This window comes from Apium graveolens, chromosome 3, assembly GCF_009905375.1.
Source record: "Apium graveolens cultivar Ventura chromosome 3, ASM990537v1, whole genome shotgun sequence".
In the NCBI taxonomy this organism is placed as follows: Eukaryota; Viridiplantae; Streptophyta; class Magnoliopsida; order Apiales; family Apiaceae; genus Apium; species Apium graveolens.
In genome coordinates this window covers 153,413,195-153,440,850 of record NC_133649.1, presented here as the reverse complement: position 1 = coordinate 153,440,850, position 27,656 = coordinate 153,413,195, and the positions used below count along the sequence as shown (strand labels likewise).

Sequence of the window (27,656 nt, the reverse complement as noted above, 5' to 3'; positions counted from 1 at the left end):
GTGAATGAGACTCCAAGGGCTAGAGTTTTTGACATGTCGGTGAAGGATGCGATCCAGGATACGGATGTCGTGGCAGGTACGCTGAATGTGAATTCTTTATGTGCCAGTGTTAATAGACTCGGGAGCAACTCGATCGTTTGTTTCACAAGATTTTGTTAGTAAATTAAACTGTCCAGTTGAGTGCTTAAATGAAATAATGACTATGGAATTAGCAAATCAAGAACGTGTAACTGTGAACCAAGTTTGTGGAAATTGTGAAATTGAGATTTCTGGTAGTAAGTTTTGTGTAGATTTGATACCATTTAAGTTAGGAGAATTTGATGTGATATTAGGGATGGATTGGTTATCTAAGCATGATGCTCAGATAGATTGTCGAAATAAGAAAGTAATGGTGAAAACGCCAGACGAAAGAATAGTAACGTTCAAAGGTCAGAAACAAGTAAAGAAGTTCTTAACGATGATTCAAGCCAAGAAGTTACTACGACAAGGATGTGAGCATTTCGTAGCATATGTGATCGACAGAAGTCAGGAGCCAGCAAAACTTGAAGATATTCCAGTAGTGAATGAATTTCCAGACGTATTTCCCGACGAGTTACCAGGACTTCCTCCAGATAGAGAAATTGAATTTGTGATCGACTTAGCACCTGGAACAGAACCAGTGTCCAAGGCCCCGTACAGATTGGCGCCTGTTGAGATGAAAGAGCTAGCAAAGCAATTGCAGGAATTGTTAGAGAAAGGAGTAATTAGACCCAGCGTATCCCCCTGGGGCCCCGGTATTATTTGTCAAGAAGAAAGATGGAAGCATGAGACTGTGCATCGACTATAGGGAGCTCAACAAGCTGACAATCAAGAACAAGTATCCGTTACCCAGAATCGATGATCTGTTTGACCAATTGAAGGGAGCCAAGTACTTCTCCAAAATTGATTTAAGATCGGGATATCATCAACTAAAGATCAAGCCAGAAGATATACCAAAGACAGCTTTCAGAACAAGGTATGGGCATTATGAATTTCTAGTGATGTCTTTTGGATTGACCAACGCCCCAGCAGCGTTTATGGACCTGATGAACAGAATTTTCAAAGAGTATTTGGATAAGTTTGTTATTGTGTTTATAGACGATATTTTAATCTATTCCAAGACGGAAGAGGATCATGCGAAACATGTGAGAACGACTTTGGAGATTTTAAGGAAAAAGAAGTTATATGCTAAATTCTCGAAGTATGAGTTTTGGCTACAAGAAGTTCAGTTCTTAGGACACATAGTCAGTAACGAAGGGATCAAAGTGGACCCGACAAAGATCGAGGCAATTACGAATTGGGAGAGACCGAGAACACCCACTGAGGTAAGAAGTTTCTTGGGATTGGCAGGATATTATCGACGATTCGTTCAGAATTTCTCAAGGATTGCCACACCATTAACAAAGCTTACACGAAAGAATGAAAAGTTTATATGGAACGACAAGTGCGAAGAAAGTTTTCAGGAGTTGAAGCGAAGATTAATTACGGCACCTGTTTTGTCACTTCCAGACGATTAAGGGAATTTCGTAATTTATAGCGATGCTTCTCATAAAGGATTAGGATGTGTTCTTATGCAGCACGACAAGGTGATTGCTTATGCGTCAAGGCAATTGAAACCACACGAACAAAAGTATCCTACTCATGACTTGGAGCTAGCAGCTATAGTTTTTGCTTTGAAGATTTGGAGACATTATTTGTATGGAGAAAAGTGCGAGATTTTCACGGATCACAAAAGCTTAAAATATATATTCACACAAAAGGAACTTAATATGAGGCAAAAGAGATGGTTAGAGTTGATCAAAGACTATGATTGCTCGATTAATTATCATCCCAGTAAGGCGAACGTTGTAGCAGACGCGTTAAGTCGGAAAGAAAAGTTAAATGAGTTATCAGTACCTGAAGATATATATAAGGAATTTCAGAAATTGGAATTGGAAATTAAAGTTTACAAACCTGAGGAAGCGAAAATGTACAGTATGACTTTCCAGCCGGAGTTGTTGGAGAAAATAAAGAAATGTCAGGAAAATGTAATGGATCAAGATATAAATCGTTTGGTAGGTGAAGAATTATGCACGCAGAAGGATGATCAAGGCATTTTGAGATTTTCATCTAGAATTTGGATTCCACCGGTGACGGAGTTAAAGAATGAAATTTTACAAGAAGCACATAGTTCAAAATATTCCATCCATCCAGGGAGTACCAAAATGTACAGAGATTTAAAGAAGAATTATTGGTGGCCAAATATGAAGAGGGAAATTGCGGAATGGTTTAGCAAATGCTATACCTGTCAGAAAGTTAAAGCAGAGCATTAGAGACCAAGCAGATTGCTACAGCCATTGGAAATTCCAGAGTGGAAATGGGAACATATTACCATGGATTTCATAGTCGGATTACCAAGGACAAGGGCTAATCATGATGCCATTTGGGTTATAGTGGATAGACTTACCAAGTCAGCTTATTTTCTGCCTATAAATGAAAGATTTTCGCTCGACAAGTTAGTCCATATGTACTTGAAAGAAATTGTAGTTCGTCATGGAGTTCCAGTGTCTATCGTATCTGATCGAGATCCAAGGTTTAATTCAAGATTCTGGAAGAGTTTTCAAGAATGTTTGGGAACAAGACTGAATATGAGTACAGCTTATCACCCCCAAACGGATGGCCAAAGTGAAAGAACGATCCAGACAATCGAGGATATGTTACGTGTTTGTGCGATTGATTTCAAAGGAAGTTGGGACGAACATTTACCTCTGGTAGAGTTTGCTTACAACAACAGTTATCATGCCAGCATTGGAATGTCACCCTATGAAGCCCTTTATGGACGCAAATGTAGATCTCCAATATATTGGGACGAAGTAGGAGAACGCAAGATACTTGGACCTGAACTGGTACAGCAGACAAAGGAAGTTGTTGAACTTATCCAGAAAAGATTAACAGCCGCTCAAGATCGTCAGAGAAAATATGCAGACCATTCAAGAAAAGACATGGAATTTGAAGAAGGAAGCTTGGTATTACTGAAAGTATCACCATGGAAAGGACTAACGAGGTTTGGAAAGAAAGGGAAGCTAAGCCCAAGATATGTCGGACCTTTTGAGATCCTAAAGCGCGTTGGCAAAGTAGCTTACGAATTGGCGTTACCTCCGCACATGGAGCACATTCACAATGTTTTTCATGTATCGATGCTCAAGAAATATAATCCAGACTCCAGGCATGTAATAGAATATGAGCCAATAGAGCTTCAGGCAGATTTATCATATGTAGAGAGTCCGATAGAAATTCTAGAGGCAAGAGAGAAAGTATTGAGAAATAAAGTGGTAAAGTTAGTAAGAGTATTGTGGAGAAACCCAAAGGTTGAAGAGTCAACCTGAGAGTTAGAAAGTAATATGAGAGAAAAGTACCCTCATTTGTTTTTTTAGGAGATTCTGAGGACAGAATCCTTTTAAGGGGGGAAGGATGTAATATCCGGGATATATCGTGTAATTATTTTTGATATTAAATCATTATTATGTGTGCTCAGTATCTATTCTGTGAGTTAATTGTTAAGTGTTATCTGTACTTGAATATTCAAAAATAATATTAATTGAGTATTTTAATTTTTATATGTCCAAAATAAAATATAGATAATTGTCATATCTTCCTAATTATTTTTATGTTGATTTATGGATTTATAAGAATCATATGAAATTTCTAAAATCTTTTTCCGGGTAATTAAAATCTATTTTATAAAAACGGGAACCAACCGACGTCAACCGTTGTTACGTTTTTGGAACCCGAAACTCTTCCGAAAACTCCTTCCTAACCTAATTGTAATATTCCGAGCATATTCCATGTTTCGACTTTTTCGATCCGGCGTACGGTTTGTCCTGCGCGGGTCCCGGCGCAACATTTTTGATACAATATTCGTTTCGGTAAATCAATAAAACCCGTATTTTCGATAAACGAGAGCTTTTTATTAAACTATCCCAATTATCACTTCGTAATACGTGTAACCAGGCGCTGAGACCAAGACCGCAGTACAAATTGTACTGATTTGGATAATTATCCCGAAAACCGATACCGTTTGGATCAGTTTTTATAAATAAACGTACCATTTTATATCCGGAATGATCCAACGGGATACTAATTTTCCGTAATTATAAATAGCCTTTTACCGTATTTTATTTCGTATCAAAATCATTTGCAGATAGTTAATTATATAATTTTCAGAGAAAAGCCCTAATTTCTTAAAACTGTTCTAAGAATCAAATAGCAAAACGAAGGCGTTACCGATCTCTGTTTTCAAAGCTTGAGTAACCAAAACGAAGGATTTGAGGTGTTCTATCAGATTCTGAGCTTTGTTTCACTGCAGAAATCAAGGTTATTTTTCTAAAAAATTATTTATTTTCGAATTTATTTTATTAAAAATATGAATTTTTGTTCGGATGATTGTTTGTATGATTTGATGATTGCATGTTGTAGAGCTTGTTTTCCTGATGATTTTCATATGTCATACGTCTGATTTGGAGTTCAATAACATGTTCAAATTTGAGTTAAATTTTCGAATTTCAAAATTAGGGTTTATACCCCGTATGAATGTTCTTAATTGAAATTTGGGGGTTTCTTATTCTGTGATAGATTGATGTTGTGTTATAGTGGGTTTTGTTCTCTGTGAAATTTGCAATCTAGTCGTATAAGTTTCATGAACCAACGAGGTCTGTAGAGAAGGGAGTTGTGTTTTAAAGTTTTCCGATGTTCGCCGGAAACTGGAAAATTTCACGGCCAAATTCCGGCCAACTCAGGGATTGTTAGGTTGTTTTGATTGCATGGTTGTGTTCCTGGTAACCTGTAGATGTGATCTGGAGCTTGTGGCAAGGTGAGGAGGCCGGAATCGTGTTCTCCGGCCACCCCTGTGTTTTCCGGCGACGGGATGTAAAATTTACAGTTTGGTCCCTGGACTTTTGGGGACGATACAGTTAGGTCCCTGAAGTTTCCAGACTTTGCAAAAATTGGATTCCTGTTTTAAAAATGTTTAAAAATCATATTTCCTAATTATTTTTATTATAAAAATTCGTTTTTAATTTCTGAAAATTCTAAAAATTGTTATTTTAATTCCGAAAATTATTTTTAATTCACAAATAAATCTGAATTAATTTGTTAATTAATTTCAGTTAATTTTTAATTGATTAATTAGTCAATTAATTCGAAAATTAATTGATTAATTGATTTAATTAATTATTAATTGATTTTTAATTAATTATTTAATTAGATTTAATTATTTAAAAATGATTTAAAAATTTTAAAAAATAGTTTCGAACTTTAAAATATTATTCTAAATTATTTTCAAGGCTCGATAATTATTCTAAAATTGTTTCGGAGCCAGAATTGGCCAACCGAACCCTGTTTATTATTCCGAAATTGATCCAACGACCTGTTTTAATTCCGAAAAATGTTTTAAAAATTATTTTAAATACCCGAAAGCACATTTATGACCCGAGACTTCTTTATAAATGATATGTCATTGATTATGTGATGTATTATGTGTTATACGTGACCTGTTGTTTGACTATCGGTCTATATATTCAGGTGTTTACTTTGTTATTGTATAGATTTCAATCCGTTAATCGGATTTGGGTAAAACGAAGGGTAGATAGAAGTATGTGTTGAATAGAATCTTGTGAGTTGATGATTGATAGATGCTTATGATATGTGAGCAGAAGAGGCAAGACGTAGGAAAGGAAAACATATAGTTGAAGAGTAAGACGGTTGTGATTGGAAGTGAGTGCAAAGTAGTAAGCTAATACCAGGCAAGTGTTCTGAACTTTCTCGAGATATTGTAATTATTGATAGTCTTGTTGACATTGCAAGTGCTTTGAAGCACGGAAACCTAAATCCTGATTTCAGTTATTGTTCTTGAGCCATGAACCATATTCTTTCTAAGCCATTGATTATTGTATACCCAAACACGAACCATAAATCTACGATACTACTCCACAAATACATACAAACTAAATACCAGACACTGAACTGGATTACTATATACTCAATCCATGATATCTTATGCTTTGAAAGACCAAATCCTTGAAACCCTGAAACGTTGTTTCCTTTGCTATCCAATTCTTTCATTACCCAGCATTCAAGCTTTGAAAGTACTTGGTTGATCCTTACAAGGATTGAAACCCTTTCATTGTTAAACATTTATTGTTGTTAATGATTTCGGTTATTGTTTACTATTGCATATTCTGTTATTATGTTAGAATTGGATTGTTTTTATAAAATTGTGGACCAGATTCGTGGTTAGACCATATAATGGTCAAGTTAGGCCAATGTGTGCCTTGGATCCAGTAGTTAGAGCAATGATATGTGCCTTGCTCGGGGTTAGTGCGTGACTGATCAGCAGCCTAACCTTGGTTTTTAAATTAAAAGTATAATATCCAATTCTAAATCATAATCCATTATTCACTTGATATCATAATCATATACACCTGATGATCATTATTCTCAGTTTTGTCATTGTGACTTGCTGAGCTAGTTAGCTCATTCGTGCGATGTTGTTTATATTCTTTCCAGTTAAAAAGGAACCAGTTGGTAAAGAGGATCCTCAATCCAGCGCGAGAGCTAGGGGTTCAGGTTGAGAAATCTGAGCTAGTAGGCTTCTTTTGGAATAATTTAAGTTTGTAAAAGTTTGTAATAATGTTTAATACTCAGTTTGAGTTTGAAATAGTTGGGATTTGAACGATTTGTAATATATTAGTGTGTTTGGCTTGTGTGCATACTTTAACCTGTTGCGGTCCGTGGTGGTTGGTAAGTAGGGTCACTGCATATATTATTATTATCTTTATTATTGTTATAAGCAGGTTATAAATAAGGTGTATGTGTGGACCCCAAACTTCTGACCCGGGTTTGGAGGGCGCCACACACACACACACACAGATATATATATATATATATATATATATATATATATATATATATATATATGACAGTGTTTTGATTTGCAAAGTGCGGAATAACAAGTTAAATATGAATCAAAACACAAAGTAATAAAAACACAAGTCTTTAAAATTCTCGGGTGGATTTGAATGTATTCACCAGGGATATATATATATTTCAAGAGGACTCTGTGAAGCTTGAATAGCTCACAGCTGCTTACAAAATCAGAACAACTAAACTTACAGAGAAATTCTAAGAATACAGCTTACAAATGTTTCTCTGAGAATTTTCTTGCTTAGTCTTCTTGTTGTTCTAATTGCTACTCTTGGTTTATATATCACCAAGATTACACAGTAATAAGACAAGATAATAAAACAAAACCTATCAAGTCTAATACTATGCTACTTCATTACTCTATTCCAGCATCTTTGAATATCTTCATATTAGCATAGAAATGGCAATACTTCTTTGTTCTCAAAAACCCTGTTGAATAGGCTTCCACATTCCTTTTGCATACACTCGACGCATGTGACTGTATTGTCACTGTCAACTGATGTTTGAATTGAATATTCGTCGGGTACATGATCATCCGTCGTGTTGCCTTGTTGATCATCCGTCGAGTAGCTTTGTTGATCATCCGCCGGGTAGCTATTTGGCACTTGACTTCATTTCATTTATGCAGAATTACAAGACATCATTTATGTACAATTAATCAACCTATTCTGCATATCTAATTAAAGTCAACATGACTTATATGCTACTACAGAATCTAAACAAAGATGTTTGCAGAAATGTGCTTCATGACTTATTATTACATAAGCTACTCACTCAATGGATAACAAATTATCATCCGTCGGGACTATATTGAGTCATCCGTCGGGACTATATTCTTTATCCGTCGAGTGCTACAAAATTCACTAAGTTAAATCTACTAAGGTGTTTTGTTAATGAAATCATCAAGTTCACAACATATACACAACACTTCTTCAGCTTCATAGTATTTGTCATGGAGCTGCAAATCATTTATCAGCTTGTTAAACCTTTCAAACACATCTGTTATACTTTCATTTGGCTTAGCCATAAAACCCTCATACTGTGAAATCTGTATCCTTCTCTGATTTGATCTAACTTCTTCAGTTCCCTCACACAATATCTCTATCTTTTCCCAGATCTGTTTTGCAGTGTCACAATTGATAATGTTGTTATACATTACATTATCAAGTGACTCAATTAAGATTAACTGCAAGCCACTATCCAGGGAGACTTTCTCTTTCTCAGGCTTAGAGTATTCTGCAGGGTCCTTGGGAGCATAATGAGATGGAATAACCATATCTCTATCTGTAGATTCCTCAACTCTAACCATAGGAGTGAAAGGCCCATTCTTAAGGATCTGAATATAGAGTGGATTGGGCATCCTGATAAACAACATCATTTTCTTTTTCCAAAGAGTGTAGTTAGCTTTGTCAAAGGTAGGAATTTTGATGCTACTGATTTTCTGTGTATTCATTCTTCCAAGATCTTTAATTTGTTTACTTTCAGATTTTGCTCTGATACCACTTGTTAGGAAATGAATAATACAGAGAGGGGGGGTGAATGTGTTTTACTATTTTTAAGCTTTTCTTGAATCCTTTCGGCTTGGTTGAACAAAGTGAATTGAATCTTGTAATGAAATGTGTTACTGCAGAAATTAAAATATGCAATAATAAGGAACACAGATCTTTTCAAACTCACTTAATTTTGTATTCAAATTAAGAATGTTTTGCTACAAAATTTCTAGGCTCTTTGATGTTAAAGAGCTTAGCTTCTTTCTTGAGAGTGTTACAAGATACTATCTAAATTGTTACAACTGACTAAAGGACCAATGTTAACTTTATAACTTAGTTAACTACGGGTTTACACAGTGTACAATAAGACATGCTATTAACTTTTCTAAACTGTAACTTATCATTTCCATTTATAGAAAAGTATATCTTTCATTTCTGGCTTATCATATCTTGGCATCCCGTGTTCACTTTGATCTTCCTTTGTTAGTTAATCTTCACCATGATCTTGCACATTCTTCAAGCTGCTTTTTGTAGACTTGTCAATCCAGCTGTTTGGATTGTTTGTTGATTGTTAATCTTGGATATTGAACTGATCTGCAATTCTGTACTTTGAGATTTTACCTCGAAATCTCCAGTTTAGGTCTATTGAGAACTTGACATCTCGATAAGTATATTGGCTTATCGAGATCTCTAGTACTCTATATTTAGTTTGGCTTGTAGAGGTCTTCAGTTCTCTATAAGAGAATTTAGGCTTGTCGAGATCTCTAGTCTTCACATCTCACTTGACTAATCGATAATTCTTAGTTCTCTAGTGGCTTCTTGACTTGTCGATATCTCAGAGTTATCTAGTCAAATTTAACTTGTCGATATCTCTAAGTTCTCTAGTGAATTTTAACTTGTCGATATCTCTAAGTTCTCTAGAGAATTTTGACTTATCGATATCTCTGAGTTCTCTAGTAGAACTTGACTTATCGATAACTCAGAGTTCTTTAATGAATGTTGACTTGTCGATAACTCTGAGTTCTCTAGTGAATAAATGACTTGTCGATATCTCCAATCTTTATGTCTTCAATTTGGCTTGTCGATATCTCTGAGTTCTCTATAAGCCTTCTGAGTTCTCTATAAGCCATTATGGAGTTTTCGAATGACTTTTCTATAACACTAAATATGTGACTTGTAGAGATCTTGACTTAGAGTATTTTTCCTAAAACAGATTTATTCAACTCCAAGCTTCTTCATAATTCTTCTGAGGCATGATCTTCTTGATCTTCTTCCAGATGGAATTCTTAGGCTTGACACTGTTTATAGAAAAAGGCTCCAGTCTGCTCCTCTGACATTTTTACAGACTTTAAATATTACAAGTACAAAATATAAATTAAGATAATAATACAACTCACTTAGGGTTGACAAAATGTCTTAGTCTTGTTAAAGTACATGCATGTATTTTACAACACAAGCCCTCCCTGAGAACCTGAACCTGATTCGCTATAGGAATCTCATCCGTTGACAAAGGCACCCCCAGAAAATCTTCAAGCCTAGCCAACCTTTCACCCGTAGAATTTCCACCAACCATGATGTTGAATCCCCAAATCTATCAAACGCGTCTCTGATACCACTTGTCACGGGGTCAAATTTTCAACCCTGAATTTTCTAATCCGTGCGGCTTACTCGATCACCCCAATGCCCAAGTAGTCAGCCTTCTCAAAAAGTTATCGCCCAGCAACCCCAACAATCCAAACACATCAAATATAACCATGAAACCCACGCACAACCAATATCCAATCGTGTGTGCAAGTGTGTCTAATTATCAAGCAAATGTAAAGACACAACAGATTTACGAGCTTGAATGCCCAACCTTTTATTGACCAACAATATAAGGATACAACCCCAAGATATGCTTACAGACTTTGCTACTGCTTAACATATAGTACAAGTGCAGAATACAATATGAACTTGTACATAATTCTACTTAGATTACATTCAGAAAATGTTTATCTATATATAAGAGAGCCTGGTCGCGGCCCCCAACAGCCACAACAGCCCCAACTACTAGCAGTTACAAGCAGTTCCAGAATTCAATGCCTTCAAATTCAAATTTTCCCACCAAGTCCTTGAGCCCCAACTGCAAGGTAGTTATTCCAGCAACCCACTAGTGCATATTCCAGCATATATACACATATGTATCACATATATAAATCAGCTCCGATGTGCCACACATGTGCCCACGTTTTTTACTTGTCCCTTAGTCATTTTTTGACTTCAAGCTAAGCTTCCCGCTCACTGTTACCCACACATAAATCAGCCAACTAATTTTTAACCCGAGTCGCCATAACCTCCGATTTGAGTCCCCGCCTGGCGACTAGTCAGTGTCGCTGCCTGGCGCCCAACGAGAGTCGCCGCCTGACGACTAGTCCGTGTCGCCGCCTAATGACGCTCAGTCCCAATTTCACTTGACTGCCTAGTGAATCCGAACCTAGAATTTCAATTGAGTCTAAGGGTCGGGAACTAGTCTAGTTTGAATTTGAAACTAAAAACAAGCGTGCACACGGGCCCATGACAGGAAAGACGCCCATCCACCGGACCATCTTATCTTTACCCAAATGGGCATTTAAAAGCAGGGGAAGGCCCAGTAAAATCGGAGGAAGGCCCAAAATACTATAAATAGATACAAATAGGGAAAGTACAAGTCTCTCTGGGTTTGTTTCTAGGGTTTTACATTACAATTAGAACGAAAAAGGCGGAGACTCTCCAATCTTATTCTTACACAAACAAAGGTTTACTTCACTATTAACTTGTTTCATTGTCTTTAATGTTTGTATGCTGTTTTACCACGCATTTCGACAATTTGTGCTAATAATGATTTTTAATATGTTTGAATCTCAGAATAGTTGACCATTTTGTTGCCTTTAAGTTTTATTTGTTAGAGCATTGTTTATATATTCGTGGAATATTTTAGGGATTCGAATGCTAAAATTTACGGAAGCTGGCTCCAACTTTTTACTTTGCGGTTTTGCTTGTGATTTTGTATATGATGCGACAACTAATTGTAAATTTAACTTGTACGATTATAAAATCCAAGTAATTCCAATAATTATTTGAAATGACACGAATGGAGACTAGTATTGAATTTTGCACAATTCATATTTTAAATTGTAAGTTCAGAATTTAGTGCCTCCCTCCAATTCGTGTTATTCACAATTCATATTTTGGGGTAGCTCATTTGTAATGCTTAACTTATTACTTATGAGAAGCATAAGTCACGAAAAGTAAATTACATGTGTTGAGGGTATTGTCGGAAATTTTTATGTCAGTTTGCTAGCTTAAAGTGAGTGAAAGTAAGCAAAAAGTCCATATTATTCATAATATTTACATTTATGGATCTATTGTAAGTCATGAGTTGTTTCTTGACAGCCTTATCCAATTGAATTAATTCAAGTGAATTCTAGTCAAATATACTTTAAATTAAGTTATAAGCCGGTCTAAGCATGCCTTACAACTGCTTATATGACTTTAACCTTTACTAACTTTAACACAATCTTACAAGTATTTCTACTAGTCTTACCTTTTATATTTATATATCATTTTCCAACGCACTTTTTCATTTTGAAATCAGGGTTCAGATTTTGTCTCTCTGAATCTCTAGTATGGAGTTTGACGAGTATGATTATTTGGAGAAGTCAGTGTACGAGTCCAAAGACGAAAAGTCCAAAGATGATGACATTCCCAGCGAGAAAGGTCACAGGAGGAGCAGAAGAGAGTCAAGGGACAAAGATGACGGACGTGAAGAAGATCGAGGAGATGAGCGGAAGAGTAGTAGGAAACTGAGGGAGGGCGACGAAAATGGCGGAGGAGAGAGAAAAAGAGAGAGGGATGAAGATAGGGATAGTAGGAGAATGAAGTCATCGTCAGGGAATAGAAGCGGGAGAGATGGAGATCGGCATAGGGAGAGGAGAGAGAAGGAGAGTGATAGGGGAGATAAGGATGGAGACCGACATCGGGAGAGGAGAGAGAAGGAGAATGATAGAGGAGAGAAGGATAAGGATTCGGACAAGAAAGAGAAGGATAAGGATTCAGAGAAAAGAGAGAAGGATAGGGATTCGGAGAAAAGAGAAAGAGAAAGAAGGAAAGAAAGAGAACGGTCAAGGGAGAGAGATAGGTCTAGAAGAAGCAGTAGCCGGTCGAGAATTGAGCGTGAGGAGTTGCTGAAAGAGGCAGAGCCAGAGCCAGAACTGGAAACCAGGTAGTAAATTAATATTCAATCTTAGGCTATGTATTACATGATATGATTTCGGTCTTCAAATAGCAGAAGATAAACAGAAAACTTTTGATAATTTTTTCTTATGGATCAGGAATTAAATATAAAAATTTACTAGTGTTGATGGTGTCTTTATTTGACACAAGTACAGACTGTATAACATAACGTGGGTCTTTGCCATGTAAAATTCAGTGCTATTTTGAATTGATAATCAAAGTGAATTATCTTCTGCATAGTAAATTTTCAATGGGTAAACACTGTGAAATATTTATAAACCTGAATTTATGGAGGTGATATTTCAAATTCCAATGGTGAGCTGACAAGGTCTGGTTTGATTCTTTTAATGTTGCTCATTTGATACTAGGTAAAATATCTATGTTACCCGGACTCGGGTATGGGTGTCGGACACGGGTTCATATCCAAGTGTCGGACTCGGCAATATTCTGAATTACTTACATGTTTTTGGCCTAAAATAAGTGTCCAAGTGTCTATACCCATGTCCGAGTGTCAAGTGTCCGACACGGGTACTCGAAGCAAAATGAAGAGTCCGGGTAACTAAGTAAAATATAATTAATGCAATCGCTTTAATAGTAAAAAATTGTTAATGTTATCCTGACCATTCTTTGCCGACACTGTTTACATACAAAAATAAAAGTCTTAAAATTCCAAAGTTGAAATGTGTTTGATGTACATCTCGTATCATCACTAGAAAATGTTATCTCCAGACACAGACTAAATCTGAAATAACACAAAACCTATTAAAGTTGCACAAGGTTTAAATGCATAGGCATATATTCTGTTCAATTTAGAAGGCTACAAGAATAAAAGTTTCCATTTACATCTGTACGTATGGTATGTCCTTTCCTTTAAGTTGTCATTGCGTACTTTAAGGAGATAAGATGTGCATAGTGGAGGTAAGATATTGATGTGTGCAATTTGGGATTTTTCCGTCCTATAAATTGTTTGCATGATCTGATCATAAACTTTAACTCCTCCATTCTGATCTGCTCCAGCTTCATTTAAATGTGTAATTGCTTCTTACTTCCAAACATGTTGGCAGAGTATATCTAACTAGAATGTTTTAGAGGAGAAACATATAGAATTAAACAACCTGCTGGTAGCTGTGTAACTTAAACTGAAGATTGTAACATGACAAGGTACTTGCTGATGTAATGAGTTCCCAACCTTGACTCACTAATTAATCTAGATGCAGACTGATTGATTTTTATTTGTCAGATTCATCATCCCCTTTTTTCTTATATACATGAGAGTTATAAATAATGCTTATTATTGGCAAAAAAAATTAAAAAATATAATTCATATTCCTTTCTTTAATCTTGTGCTCTCTCATTTTATCTGTTTCAGGAGATTTAAAAATAAGAAAGAAGCACTAGAGGCTGAAGCTGACCCAGAAAGAGACCAGAGAACTGTTTTCGCGTACCAGGTATGCAGCTTGTCAGTCCTTGTTTTTTATTTTTCTTTTCATGTTGGTTGAATATTTTTTGCAACTGCTGTGGTTTATGTTGGCAGATGTCTCTCAAGGCAACTGAAAGGGATATTTATGACTTCTTTTCTAAGGCTGGAAAGGTAATGGTTTCACTTTTTGTTTGCCCCTGAAATCTTTGTTGTAATGATTGACATTTTTGTTCATTTTAACATTATAAATAATTGCAGGTGTGGTATTCTATCATTTGCTTGCTCCACTTCATATCTTATGTCTTTTAGGTCAATCTACCACTTGCATGCCTAAGGCTCTAGGAATAGTTTGTACACTTCACTTGTCACTCTTCTTAACCTTATAATTATGTTTTATTGAGATTTATCTGCTTCCTGTTGCAGTAAATGCTCCCCTGCCTTCAGTTTCGAGTAGTATAATGACTTTTGTGTCTCAACATTCTAATCTGTGGGGTGAGTGAAAATGTTTAAGTGAGTTAAATTTAAACCCACTGATCTTGTCATAGTTCTCCAGGCGGTTTATTGGAAGCATCAATGAATGTACATTATGTAAATTTAATATTTTCTGTACTCTTCTGTATGCCTTTTCCTATTTAGAAATGTGTGTTACAAATTCAGGTAAGAGATGTTCGACTTATTATGGATCGGAATTCAAGAAGGTCAAAGGGAGTTGGGTATGTTCCTTGCACCTAGACTGTCAGATTATTTTGTCCTCTGGTTTAAACTGCATATTCTAGTGAATAGAGCTCTACCTTTTTTTTCTATTTGCATCAAATAATCTCAACAGGATGATTGGGCTAGGATAACACCTTCATCAGTTTTGCGTTCTTAATGTTGATCAAATGGCATAAGAAACCTTTATTTAGTATCTTGTACTTCTAATATTGGATGAAAGTATGAAACAATAAACCTTCTGGATATAACAAACTAATATAATGGATGATTCTCCCTTTTTAATGTTTATGCTTGTGATGATAAGAGGTTTTGTAGGGAGATAATTTTGCGCAGATGGGCCTTTAGTATGTCCTGCACCTAGACCTGCATTGTTCATGTAGTTATGTTTCACCCTGTGGACAAGAGTTATAAGCAATTATGCAATTTTCCTAGAATTTAGTTATAACTATAGAGAGTTTTTTTAGAATATTTTAAAATTGTGGATATTTATAATACAAAGAATAAAGATAAAGTTTAAAAATAAAAATAAAAGCAAGAAGTGCTCTTTTGGCTACATCTAGCAGTCTACCACGCATCACTAAGTTTTTGTAGTATTATGTGGGTTTAAGTTGACTTTGTGTATTGGCTTGATCATGTGGGGTAAACAATGTTTGGCTAAAAGCTCTTCATTTCATTCTTTAAACTGTATGCCTAAAGGTTGCTCAAGTAGGTTTCTATTTTCTTTCGCTGTAACTATTGATGTTCTCTAAATTTATAATGATTATGCTGCAACTGTGACCTATGAGTTAAAAAATCTTTGAGTATGCAGGCTAGTAATATTGTTCAATCAATAGTACCTTGGTACTCCCTTCTTCCCATTGGATTGTTAACATTGTTCAAATTGTGCGAGGAAAATTTGAACAATGTTAACAATCCAGTGGGACGGAAGGAGTAATGAGTAAGCTTTTCGTCTAATTCGTTTGTTCAAAGTTTTGGTATCCTGCATACATTGCTTGATTTGATTTTTTCCTTGGTATAGTTGCATTCTTACATTTTACTTGATAACTGTAGGTATATTGAGTTCTATGATTCAATGTCAGTGCCAATGGCTATAGCATTATCTGGCCACCTACTTCTTGGGCAACCTGTAATGGTTAAACCTTCAGAGGCGGAAAAGAACCTTGTTCAGTCTAATGCTTCAGCTGTTGGGTCTGGTGGTCTTGCAGGGCCCTATGGTGCTGTTGAGAGAAAATTATATGTTGGCAATTTACACTTCAACATGACAGAATTTCAGCTTAAACAGGTGAAATGACTGATATCTGTTGTCTTGTGTTAATATCTGAAAGCGCTTTAGTTCTATTTCAACCGACTTCCCCCTAGTCTTTGTTGCTGCTAAAGTTCCGTAAAATACTTAGTTTGATTGTCATTTACTGCCTGTCTGAATAATCAATAGCTTAATATAAAAATAATTATTTCTGCTGTAAAGAATGGTAAAGAAAGTGATATACCTTAAAAATATACGTGGTCAGACCAAAAATGACAAATTTAATGCCAGCAGAGGTTCTAATAAAAATGATCTTCGTTGGCAGGAAAAAAGGGATGACTTTACACTACATACTGTAATGGTGCTCTGGCCAGGCTAATTTGTGAAGACTATCTGCTCTGAATACAAAATTACATATAATATATATATATATGTGTATGTATATATATACAGGCAAATGATCAAATAGAAACTAAACTTAGAATAGAAACTAGAAACTGATCTAAGTCATTAGCTCAATCTAATCTAATGACCCCCTAAAAGCACCACACCCAACTAATCTGCGCACTCCTACACACATTCTCACATTTTCCCCTCCGTTTTTTATTTAATTTTTCCGGTTAAACGGTAAGATTTTTTTAAATCCGACTTCACTGTATTTTTCTCCATATCTCAACGATCGATATGCATATCATATGTGATATATGTCGGAGTAATTTAAAAAAAAATAATTGGTTTTTATATAGGCAAGTTCTCAAGAGAGAGCCCTCTTAAAAAGGACACGAGAGAACCCTTATTTAAAAATTAATTTTAAAAACTGAAAAAGGTGTAAATGATTTTTTTTATTTTCATAGGTGTTTCCATAAAGTTAATTACAAACAACAATTTGTTTGAAAATTTAAAAAAATCATGAAAAGAAGTTTAGAATCCACTTTTGAATCTCGTGAATTTTAAGAATCTGTTTTTTGAATATCATAAAGGTTGATTCAAATCTTGATTATAAAAATTATGTAAAGACTATTATAATGTTAATGAATATTTTAAAATATTATAATGTTAAAATAAGCTAAAAAAAATTCGAATCATATTTTAAATAAAAGGTTCTCTCAATACCTTTTTCAATGGGTTCTCTTTAGAACCTGTCTCTCTCTCTCTCTCTCTCTATATATATATATATATATATATTTTGTCAACCTAACTTTTTACTTTGAAATGCATTCTGAGTAATCTGTGAAAGACAAAACTAGCTTACTCTGTAAGGACAGTTAATTACTGGATGGTTCATCATTTTTCAACTTTAAGGCTGGCTCTCCTATATGATAATTTCATGTATTCTATATTTGACGCTGTCTACTTATTATGTTGTCAGCGCTCAGCGCTATTCTAATGCAAATATAATAGATTTTATATTAAAAAACACGAGTTAGGATTATAGATGGTTTTTTATATTTGCTAAGTTGCTTTTGATTTTTGTAGATTTTTGAAGCTTTTGGCCCAGTGGAGCTTGTGCAACTACCTTCTGACCAAGAGTCAGGACACTGCAAAGGTTTCGGGTTTGTTCAAGTCGGTATTAACGCATATTCGGTTGTCTATGAAGTAATTTTTGAAGAGTTATGTGTGCACATATATTTTGTTCTTTAGCTGATGAGATTTATCGATCATTGCATCTAGTTTCTGCAACGTGAACATGCAAAAGCAGCTGAGAGTTTGAATGGGAAACTGGAGATTGCTGGTCGTACTATCAAGGTAGGATTGTATAAATTAGAGCCTCATACATGAATCGATGGTCCTTTTACCAATGTAAATATTTTTCATATTTTTCTTTAGGTTTCATCCGTTGCAGATCATGTTGGTGCACAAGATTCGGGAGCGAAAGCAGCCGACTTTGATGATGATGATGGTGCTGGTTTGGTGAGTATAGTTTTTACGCTCATTTGTCTCTGTTACGTTGCAATAATACGACTGTTATTATCTCATGTGTTTAACACGTCTTTTAAAAAACGTACAACCTAATGTGTTTCTCTACTCAGTATGCAATTAAAAACGGTAGAATTTCAGATGAATGAAACGATTTGTGGGTTCAGTTATAATATAGACTATGTATATTTTATTTAATTAATTAAGAAGCTATAATTTGATAAAATTCTTAACAATGGTATAAAAGTTGTGTCCCCGGTGATATGGTATATTTTTGTAAGTTCATATCAGCATTATTACAAAGACCGTCATAGTAGTAGTTATTAAATTCCCCGCAAGTAAAAGACAGAATTGATGCCTAACAGGACAGATATGTGACATTGCCTTTACCATTAGAAAGAGACAATGGACTTTCGCGAAATGGAATATTTGTACATGTTGTTCAGACTTCTGATGATTATTTATTTCGATATTTCGTCAAGGTGTTATATAGGATATCTGCCCCCTTATTTGTTATTCGGAAAATAGATGTAAGATACTCACAAGACTGTACATTATCTAATGTCATACCATTGAAGAAAAATGAGCTGTTAAAAAATTACATAGAAATTTATAGAATCTATTATTCTATATCTTTTCATCCTAGAGTGAAAATAATAATCATGTTGCGGAATTATGAAGTTGTTTTTAAGATGAATACATTCCCTTAGAATATATGCATTGCTGATGTTGAAAATGTTTACACAGGCTTTAAATGCTCAATCAAGAGCATCTCTTATGCAGAAGCTGGACCGGAGTGGTACTGCCACAAGGTTGGCTATGGTGCTATCTGTTTTTTTGTGTGTGCTTCTTATAATATGACAGAGCATAACTGCCATCCTCCTTGTAGTTTTGCAGGGTCTCTTGGAGCTCCTATGCTTTACGGATCGGCTCCAGTTCAGCAGTCCATTGGCATGAATATTAATGGGGCAAATTCAGCTTTTCCAGCGCAAATGACTCCTGTAGCTTTAGAACCAATTGGGAAACCAAGCGAGTGCTTGCTCTTAAAGAATATGTTTGATCCAGCTACCGAGGTTTTTTAAATTTCTAATATTTTTGCTTTTTGCTACATTTTTCTAGTTAGTTATTTAGGGACAGGCACCCTCCCCCCACATGTGTTTCTAGACAGTTATTTAGGGACAGGCACACCCCCCACACATGTGTTTATGATATGTTTGCAAGACCTTCAGTTTTACATTACTGGTACAGGACGATCCAGATTTTGATCAGGACATTAAGGAGGATGTCGAGGAAGAGTGTTCCAAGTATGGTCAAGTGAAGCACATTTATGTAGACAAGTAAGTTTCTGGTTTCATTGACATGTAAAAACCAGTTCTGTAATCCTATTTTTGTCGATTAGAATTGTATTGTTACAATAATTAAGAAATTCAGAACTACGCTATATTGCAAGTTTATAATGATGCTCCTAGGGAAATAGATATTAGATCTTTTTACTGTACTATTGATAATGATATAATAACAGTTTTAAAAGTGAACAAACAGTATGGGAGGGTGAGAATATCAATGTAATCCTCTGACTAAAGCATGTTAATTTCATTCCTTGGTTTGAGAATGAAGTTTCGGACGGAAAATTAGGTACACTAAAGACTAAAGAGAGATGAGTTAGGGCCGGAGAGACTTGACAGCAGGTGTATGTTATTTAAATAATTTCCCATGTATTAGATGCCTGAAGATTTTTCTGCTCAATCATTAGTACTTGATGCCTTAACCTTAAAAATGTACTTAACTTCACTGAGCCATGTCTACAAAGTACAAACTATTTAGTAAGTTGCTCAGTCTCTTAATACTGAACCAGTAAGTGCAGAGTTATGGGATTCATATAGGACTTTCATTAACAGACATCCAATTAGATTAACTACACATCTTCAGAAATTACCATGTCCTTGTGCTGGTAAACAAAAGCCTGCAAGTGGGTTTGTACGCATCTGCTTCTTCCTGTACAGCTTTATCATAACTTAATGCAGGATAGTTATGCTGCTGTTTATGAAGTATTTAATATGATTTAGTGTAGCTCCCCGGTATCTTATTTTCACTCGAAATTACGTAAGAGGGCTCAACGCGAAATTAAGTCTCCCTTGACATGAAGCAAAAAAATACTTCCAAGTATTTGTCGTTTTACTCAATAAAATAGTCCATCTCCAGGATACATCAGTTAATCAAAACCTATCAAGATTCAGCATGTAATTACTACGCTAGTGCTAGGAAGCACCGACACTGATACGGCGACACGAGACACGGGACTGGCGACACGAGACACGGGACTCGGGACACGGGAATTCGTCAATTATCAAAGTGTCCTGGATACGGGACACGACAATTTTTTTTTATAAAAATATAAAAAATATGTTTATATGTGTTAAATTTATATATATATATATGTATATATTTGATTGTATATATATAGGGTTATAAAAGATGAAGAGGGTAGGTTATAAAAGATAGAGATACACAAAATTAGGGTTAATATAAGATGGTTTGGGCTTTTAAAAAAAGATTTTGGGCTTTTTTAAGATGATTTTGGCCTTTTTTATATGGGCCGAGTCGGTGGGCCGTGTCGGTCACGTGTTGAACCCGTGTTGGTCGCGTGTCGAACCCATGTCGGTCGCGTATTGTTTGCCTTTTTCTGTCGACACGCCATGTGGCGTGTCGGACACGTACTCAGCCGTGTCGGTGCCGTGTCGCCGTGTCGGCCGTGTCCGACACGCATACGGCATCATTTTTGGAGTGTCGGTGCTTCCTAGCGCTAGTGTTATTACTACTCACCCTTGTTTAATCCTAGTTTTCTGGATTGCAGGAATAGTGCGGGTTATGTCTATATGCGGTTTGAAAATGTTGAAGGAGCATCGCGTGCTCAACAAGCAATGCATCGGAGATGGTTTGCACGTAAAATGATTTCAGCCATCTTCTTGGTAAAATACTGTAAATAAATGACTGCAAAATTTCTCATGTTCTCCGATTGGTCTTAGATCGTAGTGTCAGTAGGTTGAATGTGGTTTTCTTTGTTTTCTTCTGCGTATATCGGTTTGGAGTTTTACGACACCCTTCTTTATTTTCTGCTGGAAAGTTGATTTCATCTTGTCTTTCTGGATGTGATTCTGCTAAGACTCTCTACAATAACCTGCCAAAAACAAAAATTCTTATTTTACACATTGGAAGTTGGTTTTTGTTTGTTGTTTTCGTAGTTCCAGGTCTCCTCCGCCAAGTGTAGCCTTCAAAAAATATTTCTTTTCCCTATGAGATGTTGCTTTATTGTTTGACATGAAATTTTATCAACTTATCTTGTAGCAATCCTATGAGTATGATGCTAAATTCAAAGGCGCAGCTTGAGCAATTCCGGCATGGACTCGCAAATTGGTCGCTGGTACAACTATGCTCTGTCTTAAACTGTATCACCTTTTGTTATTAATTCACGTGCACACATATAGTAGGCGAAGTTTTTTCTAGCTGCATGAATGATAAACTGTATGGTTTAGTACTGAAGGTGCTTTAATATTTTCCTCAGTTTTTTTTTTATTTTTTTTGCGTTAAAGTGGTACACTGAATTAGATGTAAGGAATTTCCAGTTTATTTCCGAAGTTCTTATTAATTTTCAATAATTGATATACGTTTGTTTTAATATATATGACCAGGCAATGCTGCGAAATTAGAAAATGTATAAAGCATTTGCCAGACTCCAAAATTTGCAAAGTTGGACTTGTTCTGTAGTACTGAATAATCCCCTTGGAAAACATTTATATTGTTTACAGTATTCAAATCCTATACCTTGGCCACCATGAGATCAAATAGGCACAAGAAAAGATTCAGTCAGACCTTAGAACATTACCTTTATACAGGGGAAAAATAGATAGGAAGCCCTTTTGTTTGTTTTGTGCCTGTAATAGTATTATGGATTGACATTATTTCTGTTCTTCAACTCTTCTGTTAATTACAATACATTTACAAATGATTATATGCAGCCAAGATTTTAACATTCGTTTTGTTTTGTAGAAAATAACTTGATTTGGAGAAAAATATGTTTCTCAAGAAAGGATTAGCTCACTATAATAATGTTAAACTAGTGAACATAATTTGAGGAAAAAAGGCACAAAGCAATTGGATATTAGCTCACTTTACCATCATTTCGTTTCCATATAAACAATGTGATCCTGACCATTACAGTGATTAAACGTTATAGTTTTTGTTGAGGACTTTAATATTTTTCCAACGAGACTCCATATAATGAGAGTCATCGTCTTGAGCGTACACTCCAAATTTGAAGAAATGAGAAATTCCGCCTCGGCCTGTTGTTTCAAGTTTGAGATCCCCGTCGATGTAAACCTGCACTTTGTTCGCATCCACGTCGTAGATCACATTTAGTCGGAACCATCTGCTGTAGATGTTCCGGACAAGGACCGGATTCCGGTAATACGCAAGTGTGCCATCGTAAGTCCAAAGCATTAGTGTTGTTGCGTGAGGACTCCCGCCAAAAATTTGCATAATGCTTGCACCTGATGTTACTTTCGGCACGTATCCATGTCCCTCGAATTGCCACACACCAGATGAGAAATCATAACCCTGTAAAAGTGAGGGGGGATCTTTTCTTAGTGAAGTGTTGGTGTCTTTCTAAGGAAATCATATCTTGGAGAAATGTGCTTACATTTTTACAATTTACACTAATTTGATGTTCAAAATTAATCCAAATTGTTTAATGGGTTTTTTATGATAATGGGTTACAAATATATTCTATTTATAGTTATATTTATAAATACATCCCATATTCAATTATTTTTTTTATAAATTTAAGTTAATCATGGTTAACTTTGATACTTTACATTTCTAAAATACATATATAACCTTTCATGTACATGTGCATGATGATACCTTAATAAAAATCTTGCTATAAAAAAATGAAGCCATGTCAACTTCACAGCAAAGTTTAGTTTCTATGTTTCTTTACCTGTGTTTTATAATTTCATTCACGAAGATATTTGTAGTATATTGGCATTATTTGGTTGCTACTAGGGGTGTAAACGAGTCAAACTGTTCGTGAGTTACTCGAGTTCGGCTCGTAAAAAATTCGAATTCGGCTTGAAAATAATCGAGTCGAGCTCACTCGAGCTTTTCGAATTTTTAACCGAGCCGAGCTCGAGCTTTAAATTATTCGGCTCGTAAGGTTCGCGAGCCTTATCGAGCCTCTATTATTTTTAATTTTTTTTTATAATAAATATATTTTTATGTAAATATTTAATATTTATTATATATTATTTATTTTTATCGAGTCGAACTCAAGCCGAACTCGAGTCGAACCGATCATACTTTGAATTTTTTTTATATTTAGTGAATTAATTCGAGCTTTCAAGCCGAACTCGAGCCTACTGAACCTTTTACAAGCCGAGTTTCGAACTTGAAATTAAAGGCTCGATCGAGCTCGAGCTCGAACCCGAACTATTTTAATCGAGCTCGAGTGGAGCCTGACAGTACTCGGCTCGATTCGATTACACCCCTAGTTGCTACTAATCTTGGGCACCGAAAAGACATTATGAATATATTCATGACTGCTTACAAAAATTAAGAGTATTATGTTTTGCCATAAATATTCTCGTTATCAAATTATCTAACATTTTATTTCTCGCTCTGTTCTCTTTTTTATTATACAACCATGATTTTCAGGCTTATCATTATTTTTATTTTATTTTTGAACAACAATGAATATACATGTACTTACATTCGATAATCAACAAGTGTTAATTTCTTATTATATCATATTTGACGTGATATCTCAAACATATATTTACTTTTATATTATATATATTGTATTATTTTCTAATTTGTATTGTCACAGGGGCATTCTAGTCACACACAGATATATTTATAAATTAATTATATTTTTTATGAGTTATATATGAATTAAAAATTAACTATATAAAATATTGAATAAAAGAGACATATTCATAAACTAACACATTAATTTGGGACATACGTATGAATACCTTGTTTAATTCCAAGTAATTGCACATGTAAGGGTCTAAATTTTTGGTGGCTGACTTGTAATTTTATTAAGTGTAAGCAAGTGATTTGCTAGCATCGGATGTAGCCTATTGAATGCTCCTCTTACGATGACATGCATAGAATTTTGAGACTCATCTCAAGGAATATAAATTTGGAAGATAATCCAGAAGAAACGATTGTTACAATATATTATACAGCAAAAAATTTCACTATACGTATAAATGATATGTTTTTCATATATAGAAATCAAAAATCTTATTGTTCAAGCGATTCCTTTTAAACTTTTGCAATTGATTATTATAAAAAATTCAGTAGTGCCATATAAAAGAAGCAGTATATAGAAGTGAGCAAAGCAGAAATGTAAGTTTGACCTGGATGCGGATTTCAGTACGAGGATTAGTGTGACTATGAGGTGAATGAGGTTTATCAGTTTTATACACCCACATCTTGTGAACTCCATCGACAAAGCTGTATCGTTTATCGACAGGGACATTGTAAGGCCTTTGGATTTTGAAGTTGGATTGATCTAGAGGAAGCGAGGTGAAGCCGACAGTTGGATCCACACCCACTGTCTGCTGGAAAAAGAGCCATACAAGGCACATGTACATCGGAACAAGTACCAAGGCAAATTTCATCTTTAATACTCTGTGGTTTATAGCACGCCAAATGATATTCAAACTACTCCAGATGAATGCATAATATACTACACAAGTATGAGATAAGTGACATCGTTCTGGTCATGCACCTTTTTTTTAATTGTGTGCAAAACAAAATGAGCAGAGCAATTTTGGGGTCAGCTTAGGAATCATTTTCCTCCGCGTTTTGTGCTGGAGTTTAATACTATTACTTTTCCGGGGAAACTTCAAGTAAACCAAAAGGAGTTGCAAAACATGCCCCATACTTGGATTTTTTGCTCAAGACATTGACCGATCAGTTGTCCATAGGTTTCTTTCGTGTATTTTTGTGTGTTTTTAATCGTAGTTAACCCGCAGCCGCTACCCTTCAGATTTCGCGGTTCACGCAATAACCTGCAAATCACGTGAATCAAGGTGAATTTGTGTCATGAATTTTTAACACAAACCGATTCGTTAAGAATCGTTCCGTTTTGTGTTTCTATAACTTCATTTCATGTACGTTTAGTGTCATATTTCGTATAATTTTAAATTAAAAACAAAAACAAAAATAAATAAATAATGTTTATAAATATTAAATTTTTACTAGTCACATCTTAAGTAAATAAGTCATAAAGAAGGAAGTGTGGTAAAGTCTTATAAAATTTAAAGTTAAATATTTTTTGTATCTAATTATATGTGAAATATTATTTTAGATAAATATTCGTATAATTTTAATAAATTTATTTAATATTTATTTATTTCATGTATTTTTATTTCGTATCGTGTATCTAATAGTAAAATAAAAAATGACACTAAATTAATTCATATATTTTCATATTCGTATAAAGATAACATAAATCCGTACAACTTAAATCAGTAATTTTTGTGTCACGTAACAAATTACGTGCTCTACTCAGTATACAGAACATTTGCAATCAGTGGCAGATACATATGGTGTGTTCAGGGGGCTTGAGCACACCCTTGGCCTTCAGGCTATAACATCTTTAATTTCTATATTAAAATTTGAGTATTTTTTATATAAAATCCACCCTTTAACATATTCGAGCCTAGCTTATTAATGTATTTGAGCCCAGTCCACACAGACACATTTATAATTTAAACTGAAAATTAAACGTCATTGTCTCTGCTCTTAGTCTACAAATGCCAATGTCTAGTTCTCAAATTTTTAAGATGCAAGTACAAATGATATTATAATTTTTTTGTTATTTCTGTAAATAAAAAATTGGCCCTTTCATGCTTTGATTCTGAGTTCCCGCCCCTATACAAGTGAAGCCCCCTCTCTGGGAATTCTTGGATCCGCCATTGTTTGCAATGTACGAACTGTAACAACATCTGTGTATTGAGTAAAGGAAATATTCTTACATTTAATAATTAATAAATTTACAAAAAAAATTCGATATCAAAATTAGTACTCCCTCCGTCTGGTTTAATTCTATATCATTACTTTCTTCCAGGCTTGTCAATGGATTGGATATTTGATCTGACCCGACCCGAGGCTTTATAAAGCATATGGATATTTCTTCTATATATAATAGGAGAATAAGGGGATAATATTCATGAGATTAAAAAGATTCATTGAAAAGATTAAAATACCCTTTTTTAATATTTATCTATACTATTATATTAAAGACGAAATATTAAAAGTTTGGTTGTTGATTGTTGGTCGTTCTATTATATTTAAAATATGACACTTAATATTATATTTAAAATAAGACACCTAAATTACTCGCCTATCAATTCTATTATATTTAAAATATGACACTTATATTATGACACTTCATATTATATTTAAAACATGACACCTAAAATTAATCGCCTATCAGTTCTATTATATTTAAAATAAGACAATTATATTATATTTCTATCTGTACTGTTATATTAAAGATGAAATATTGAAAATTTGGTTGTCGATCATTATTGACCGTTAGATTTATTCTCAAAAATTAGTATTATTTAAGAGGTATAAGATTCGAATTCTGCCGGCAATATATTAAAATTATAAAAAAAATTAGTATTCTCTGAGAGGTATAATCAAAATTAGAATTTATAGCATATACGATAAAAACAACTGTACATCGTACGGGTTATATACTAGTATAAAAATAATAGGAGAACAAGGGGATAATATTCATGAGATTAAAAAGTCTCATTGAAAAGACTAAAATACCCCTATTTTTAATATTGATATAAAAGATGTGGTTTGTGGGAATCGAACTCAAGATACTTTATTCTTGAGTATATAACCTCATATCACTACACCATATTGTCACATGTGTTTTTTATCATACACATAATATGTAAGTGTGCTAAATTAATATTTTATTTAACTTAAAAGGTAGTTACTTGAATTCCGCAAAAAAAAATACTTACTTGAATATTTGAACAGTTAATTTTAAACAACTTAATTCTAGATATAAAGTTAGGCATAGTACATAAATGAATTATTATCTTATTTATTAATCATTTTTTAGTTTGAGAATATGTCTTATATATTTTTAACATATTATTTATTATAAAAATTAATTAAAATGTATATATATAATTTTTTTTTAAAATATTGAAATAGAGTCGCTTATATATAAATAATCTATATTGATATTATATATTTAGATAAGTTCGAATTATAATGAGTCAATGCATTTTAGTTTATTTCGAATTTGAAATCAAAACTTGGCTTATAGTTAAAAAAAATACTATTATTTGTATCAAGTTAATTGATTATTTGTATTTAAATTACTAACTTCACCAGTAGCGTATTATTGTTTTTGGGAGTTGTCCCGATTTTAAAAATATCGAAATTTGATATAAGATCTCACGAGATTTGTTAAAACTACGATGATATATTAAATCTATTTATTATTCACTTTTCACTTGAAAAAGACTAGCCTTTTAAAAAGAATTATTTTCGATAAGCAATACTCATTGATCAAGAAAATATTGTACAAATATTTTTAATTATT

General features: G+C 34.3%; 2 protein-coding genes across 3 annotated transcripts; one reads left to right on the top strand and one right to left on the bottom strand.

Annotated features, from left to right (window-relative positions):
• Window positions 1-11,109: 11,109 nt before the first annotated feature.
• LOC141712856 (uncharacterized) lies at window positions 11,110-21,735 on the top strand. Of its 2 annotated transcripts, XM_074515956.1 has the most exons (15): window positions 11,110-11,242; window positions 12,082-12,708; window positions 14,089-14,167; window positions 14,254-14,310; window positions 14,797-14,852; window positions 15,904-16,135; window positions 17,573-17,659; window positions 17,768-17,842; window positions 17,924-18,007; window positions 18,761-18,825; window positions 18,903-19,086; window positions 19,262-19,350; window positions 20,868-20,982; window positions 21,359-21,434; window positions 21,703-21,735. In XM_074515956.1, exons 2-14 carry the CDS (start codon window positions 12,113-12,115, stop codon window positions 21,398-21,400), a joined length of 1,761 nt encoding a protein of 586 aa, XP_074372057.1. In that variant the 5' UTR covers window positions 11,110-11,242; window positions 12,082-12,112; the 3' UTR covers window positions 21,401-21,434; window positions 21,703-21,735. The 2 variants fall into 2 exon arrangements, with proteins under 2 accessions (XP_074372057.1, XP_074372056.1); XM_074515955.1 differs by lacking the exon at window positions 21,703-21,735 and having other exon boundaries at window positions 21,359-21,693.
• A 386-nt stretch (window positions 21,736-22,121) lies between these two features.
• On the bottom strand, window positions 22,122-24,894 carry LOC141712857 (citrate-binding protein-like). Its single transcript, XM_074515957.1, has 2 exons — window positions 24,433-24,894; window positions 22,122-22,627 (listed from the first exon to the last, which is right to left on the bottom strand). Exons 1-2 carry the CDS (start codon window positions 24,694-24,696, stop codon window positions 22,235-22,237), a joined length of 657 nt encoding a protein of 218 aa, XP_074372058.1. The 5' UTR covers window positions 24,697-24,894; the 3' UTR covers window positions 22,122-22,234.
• Window positions 24,895-27,656: the final 2,762 nt, after the last annotated feature.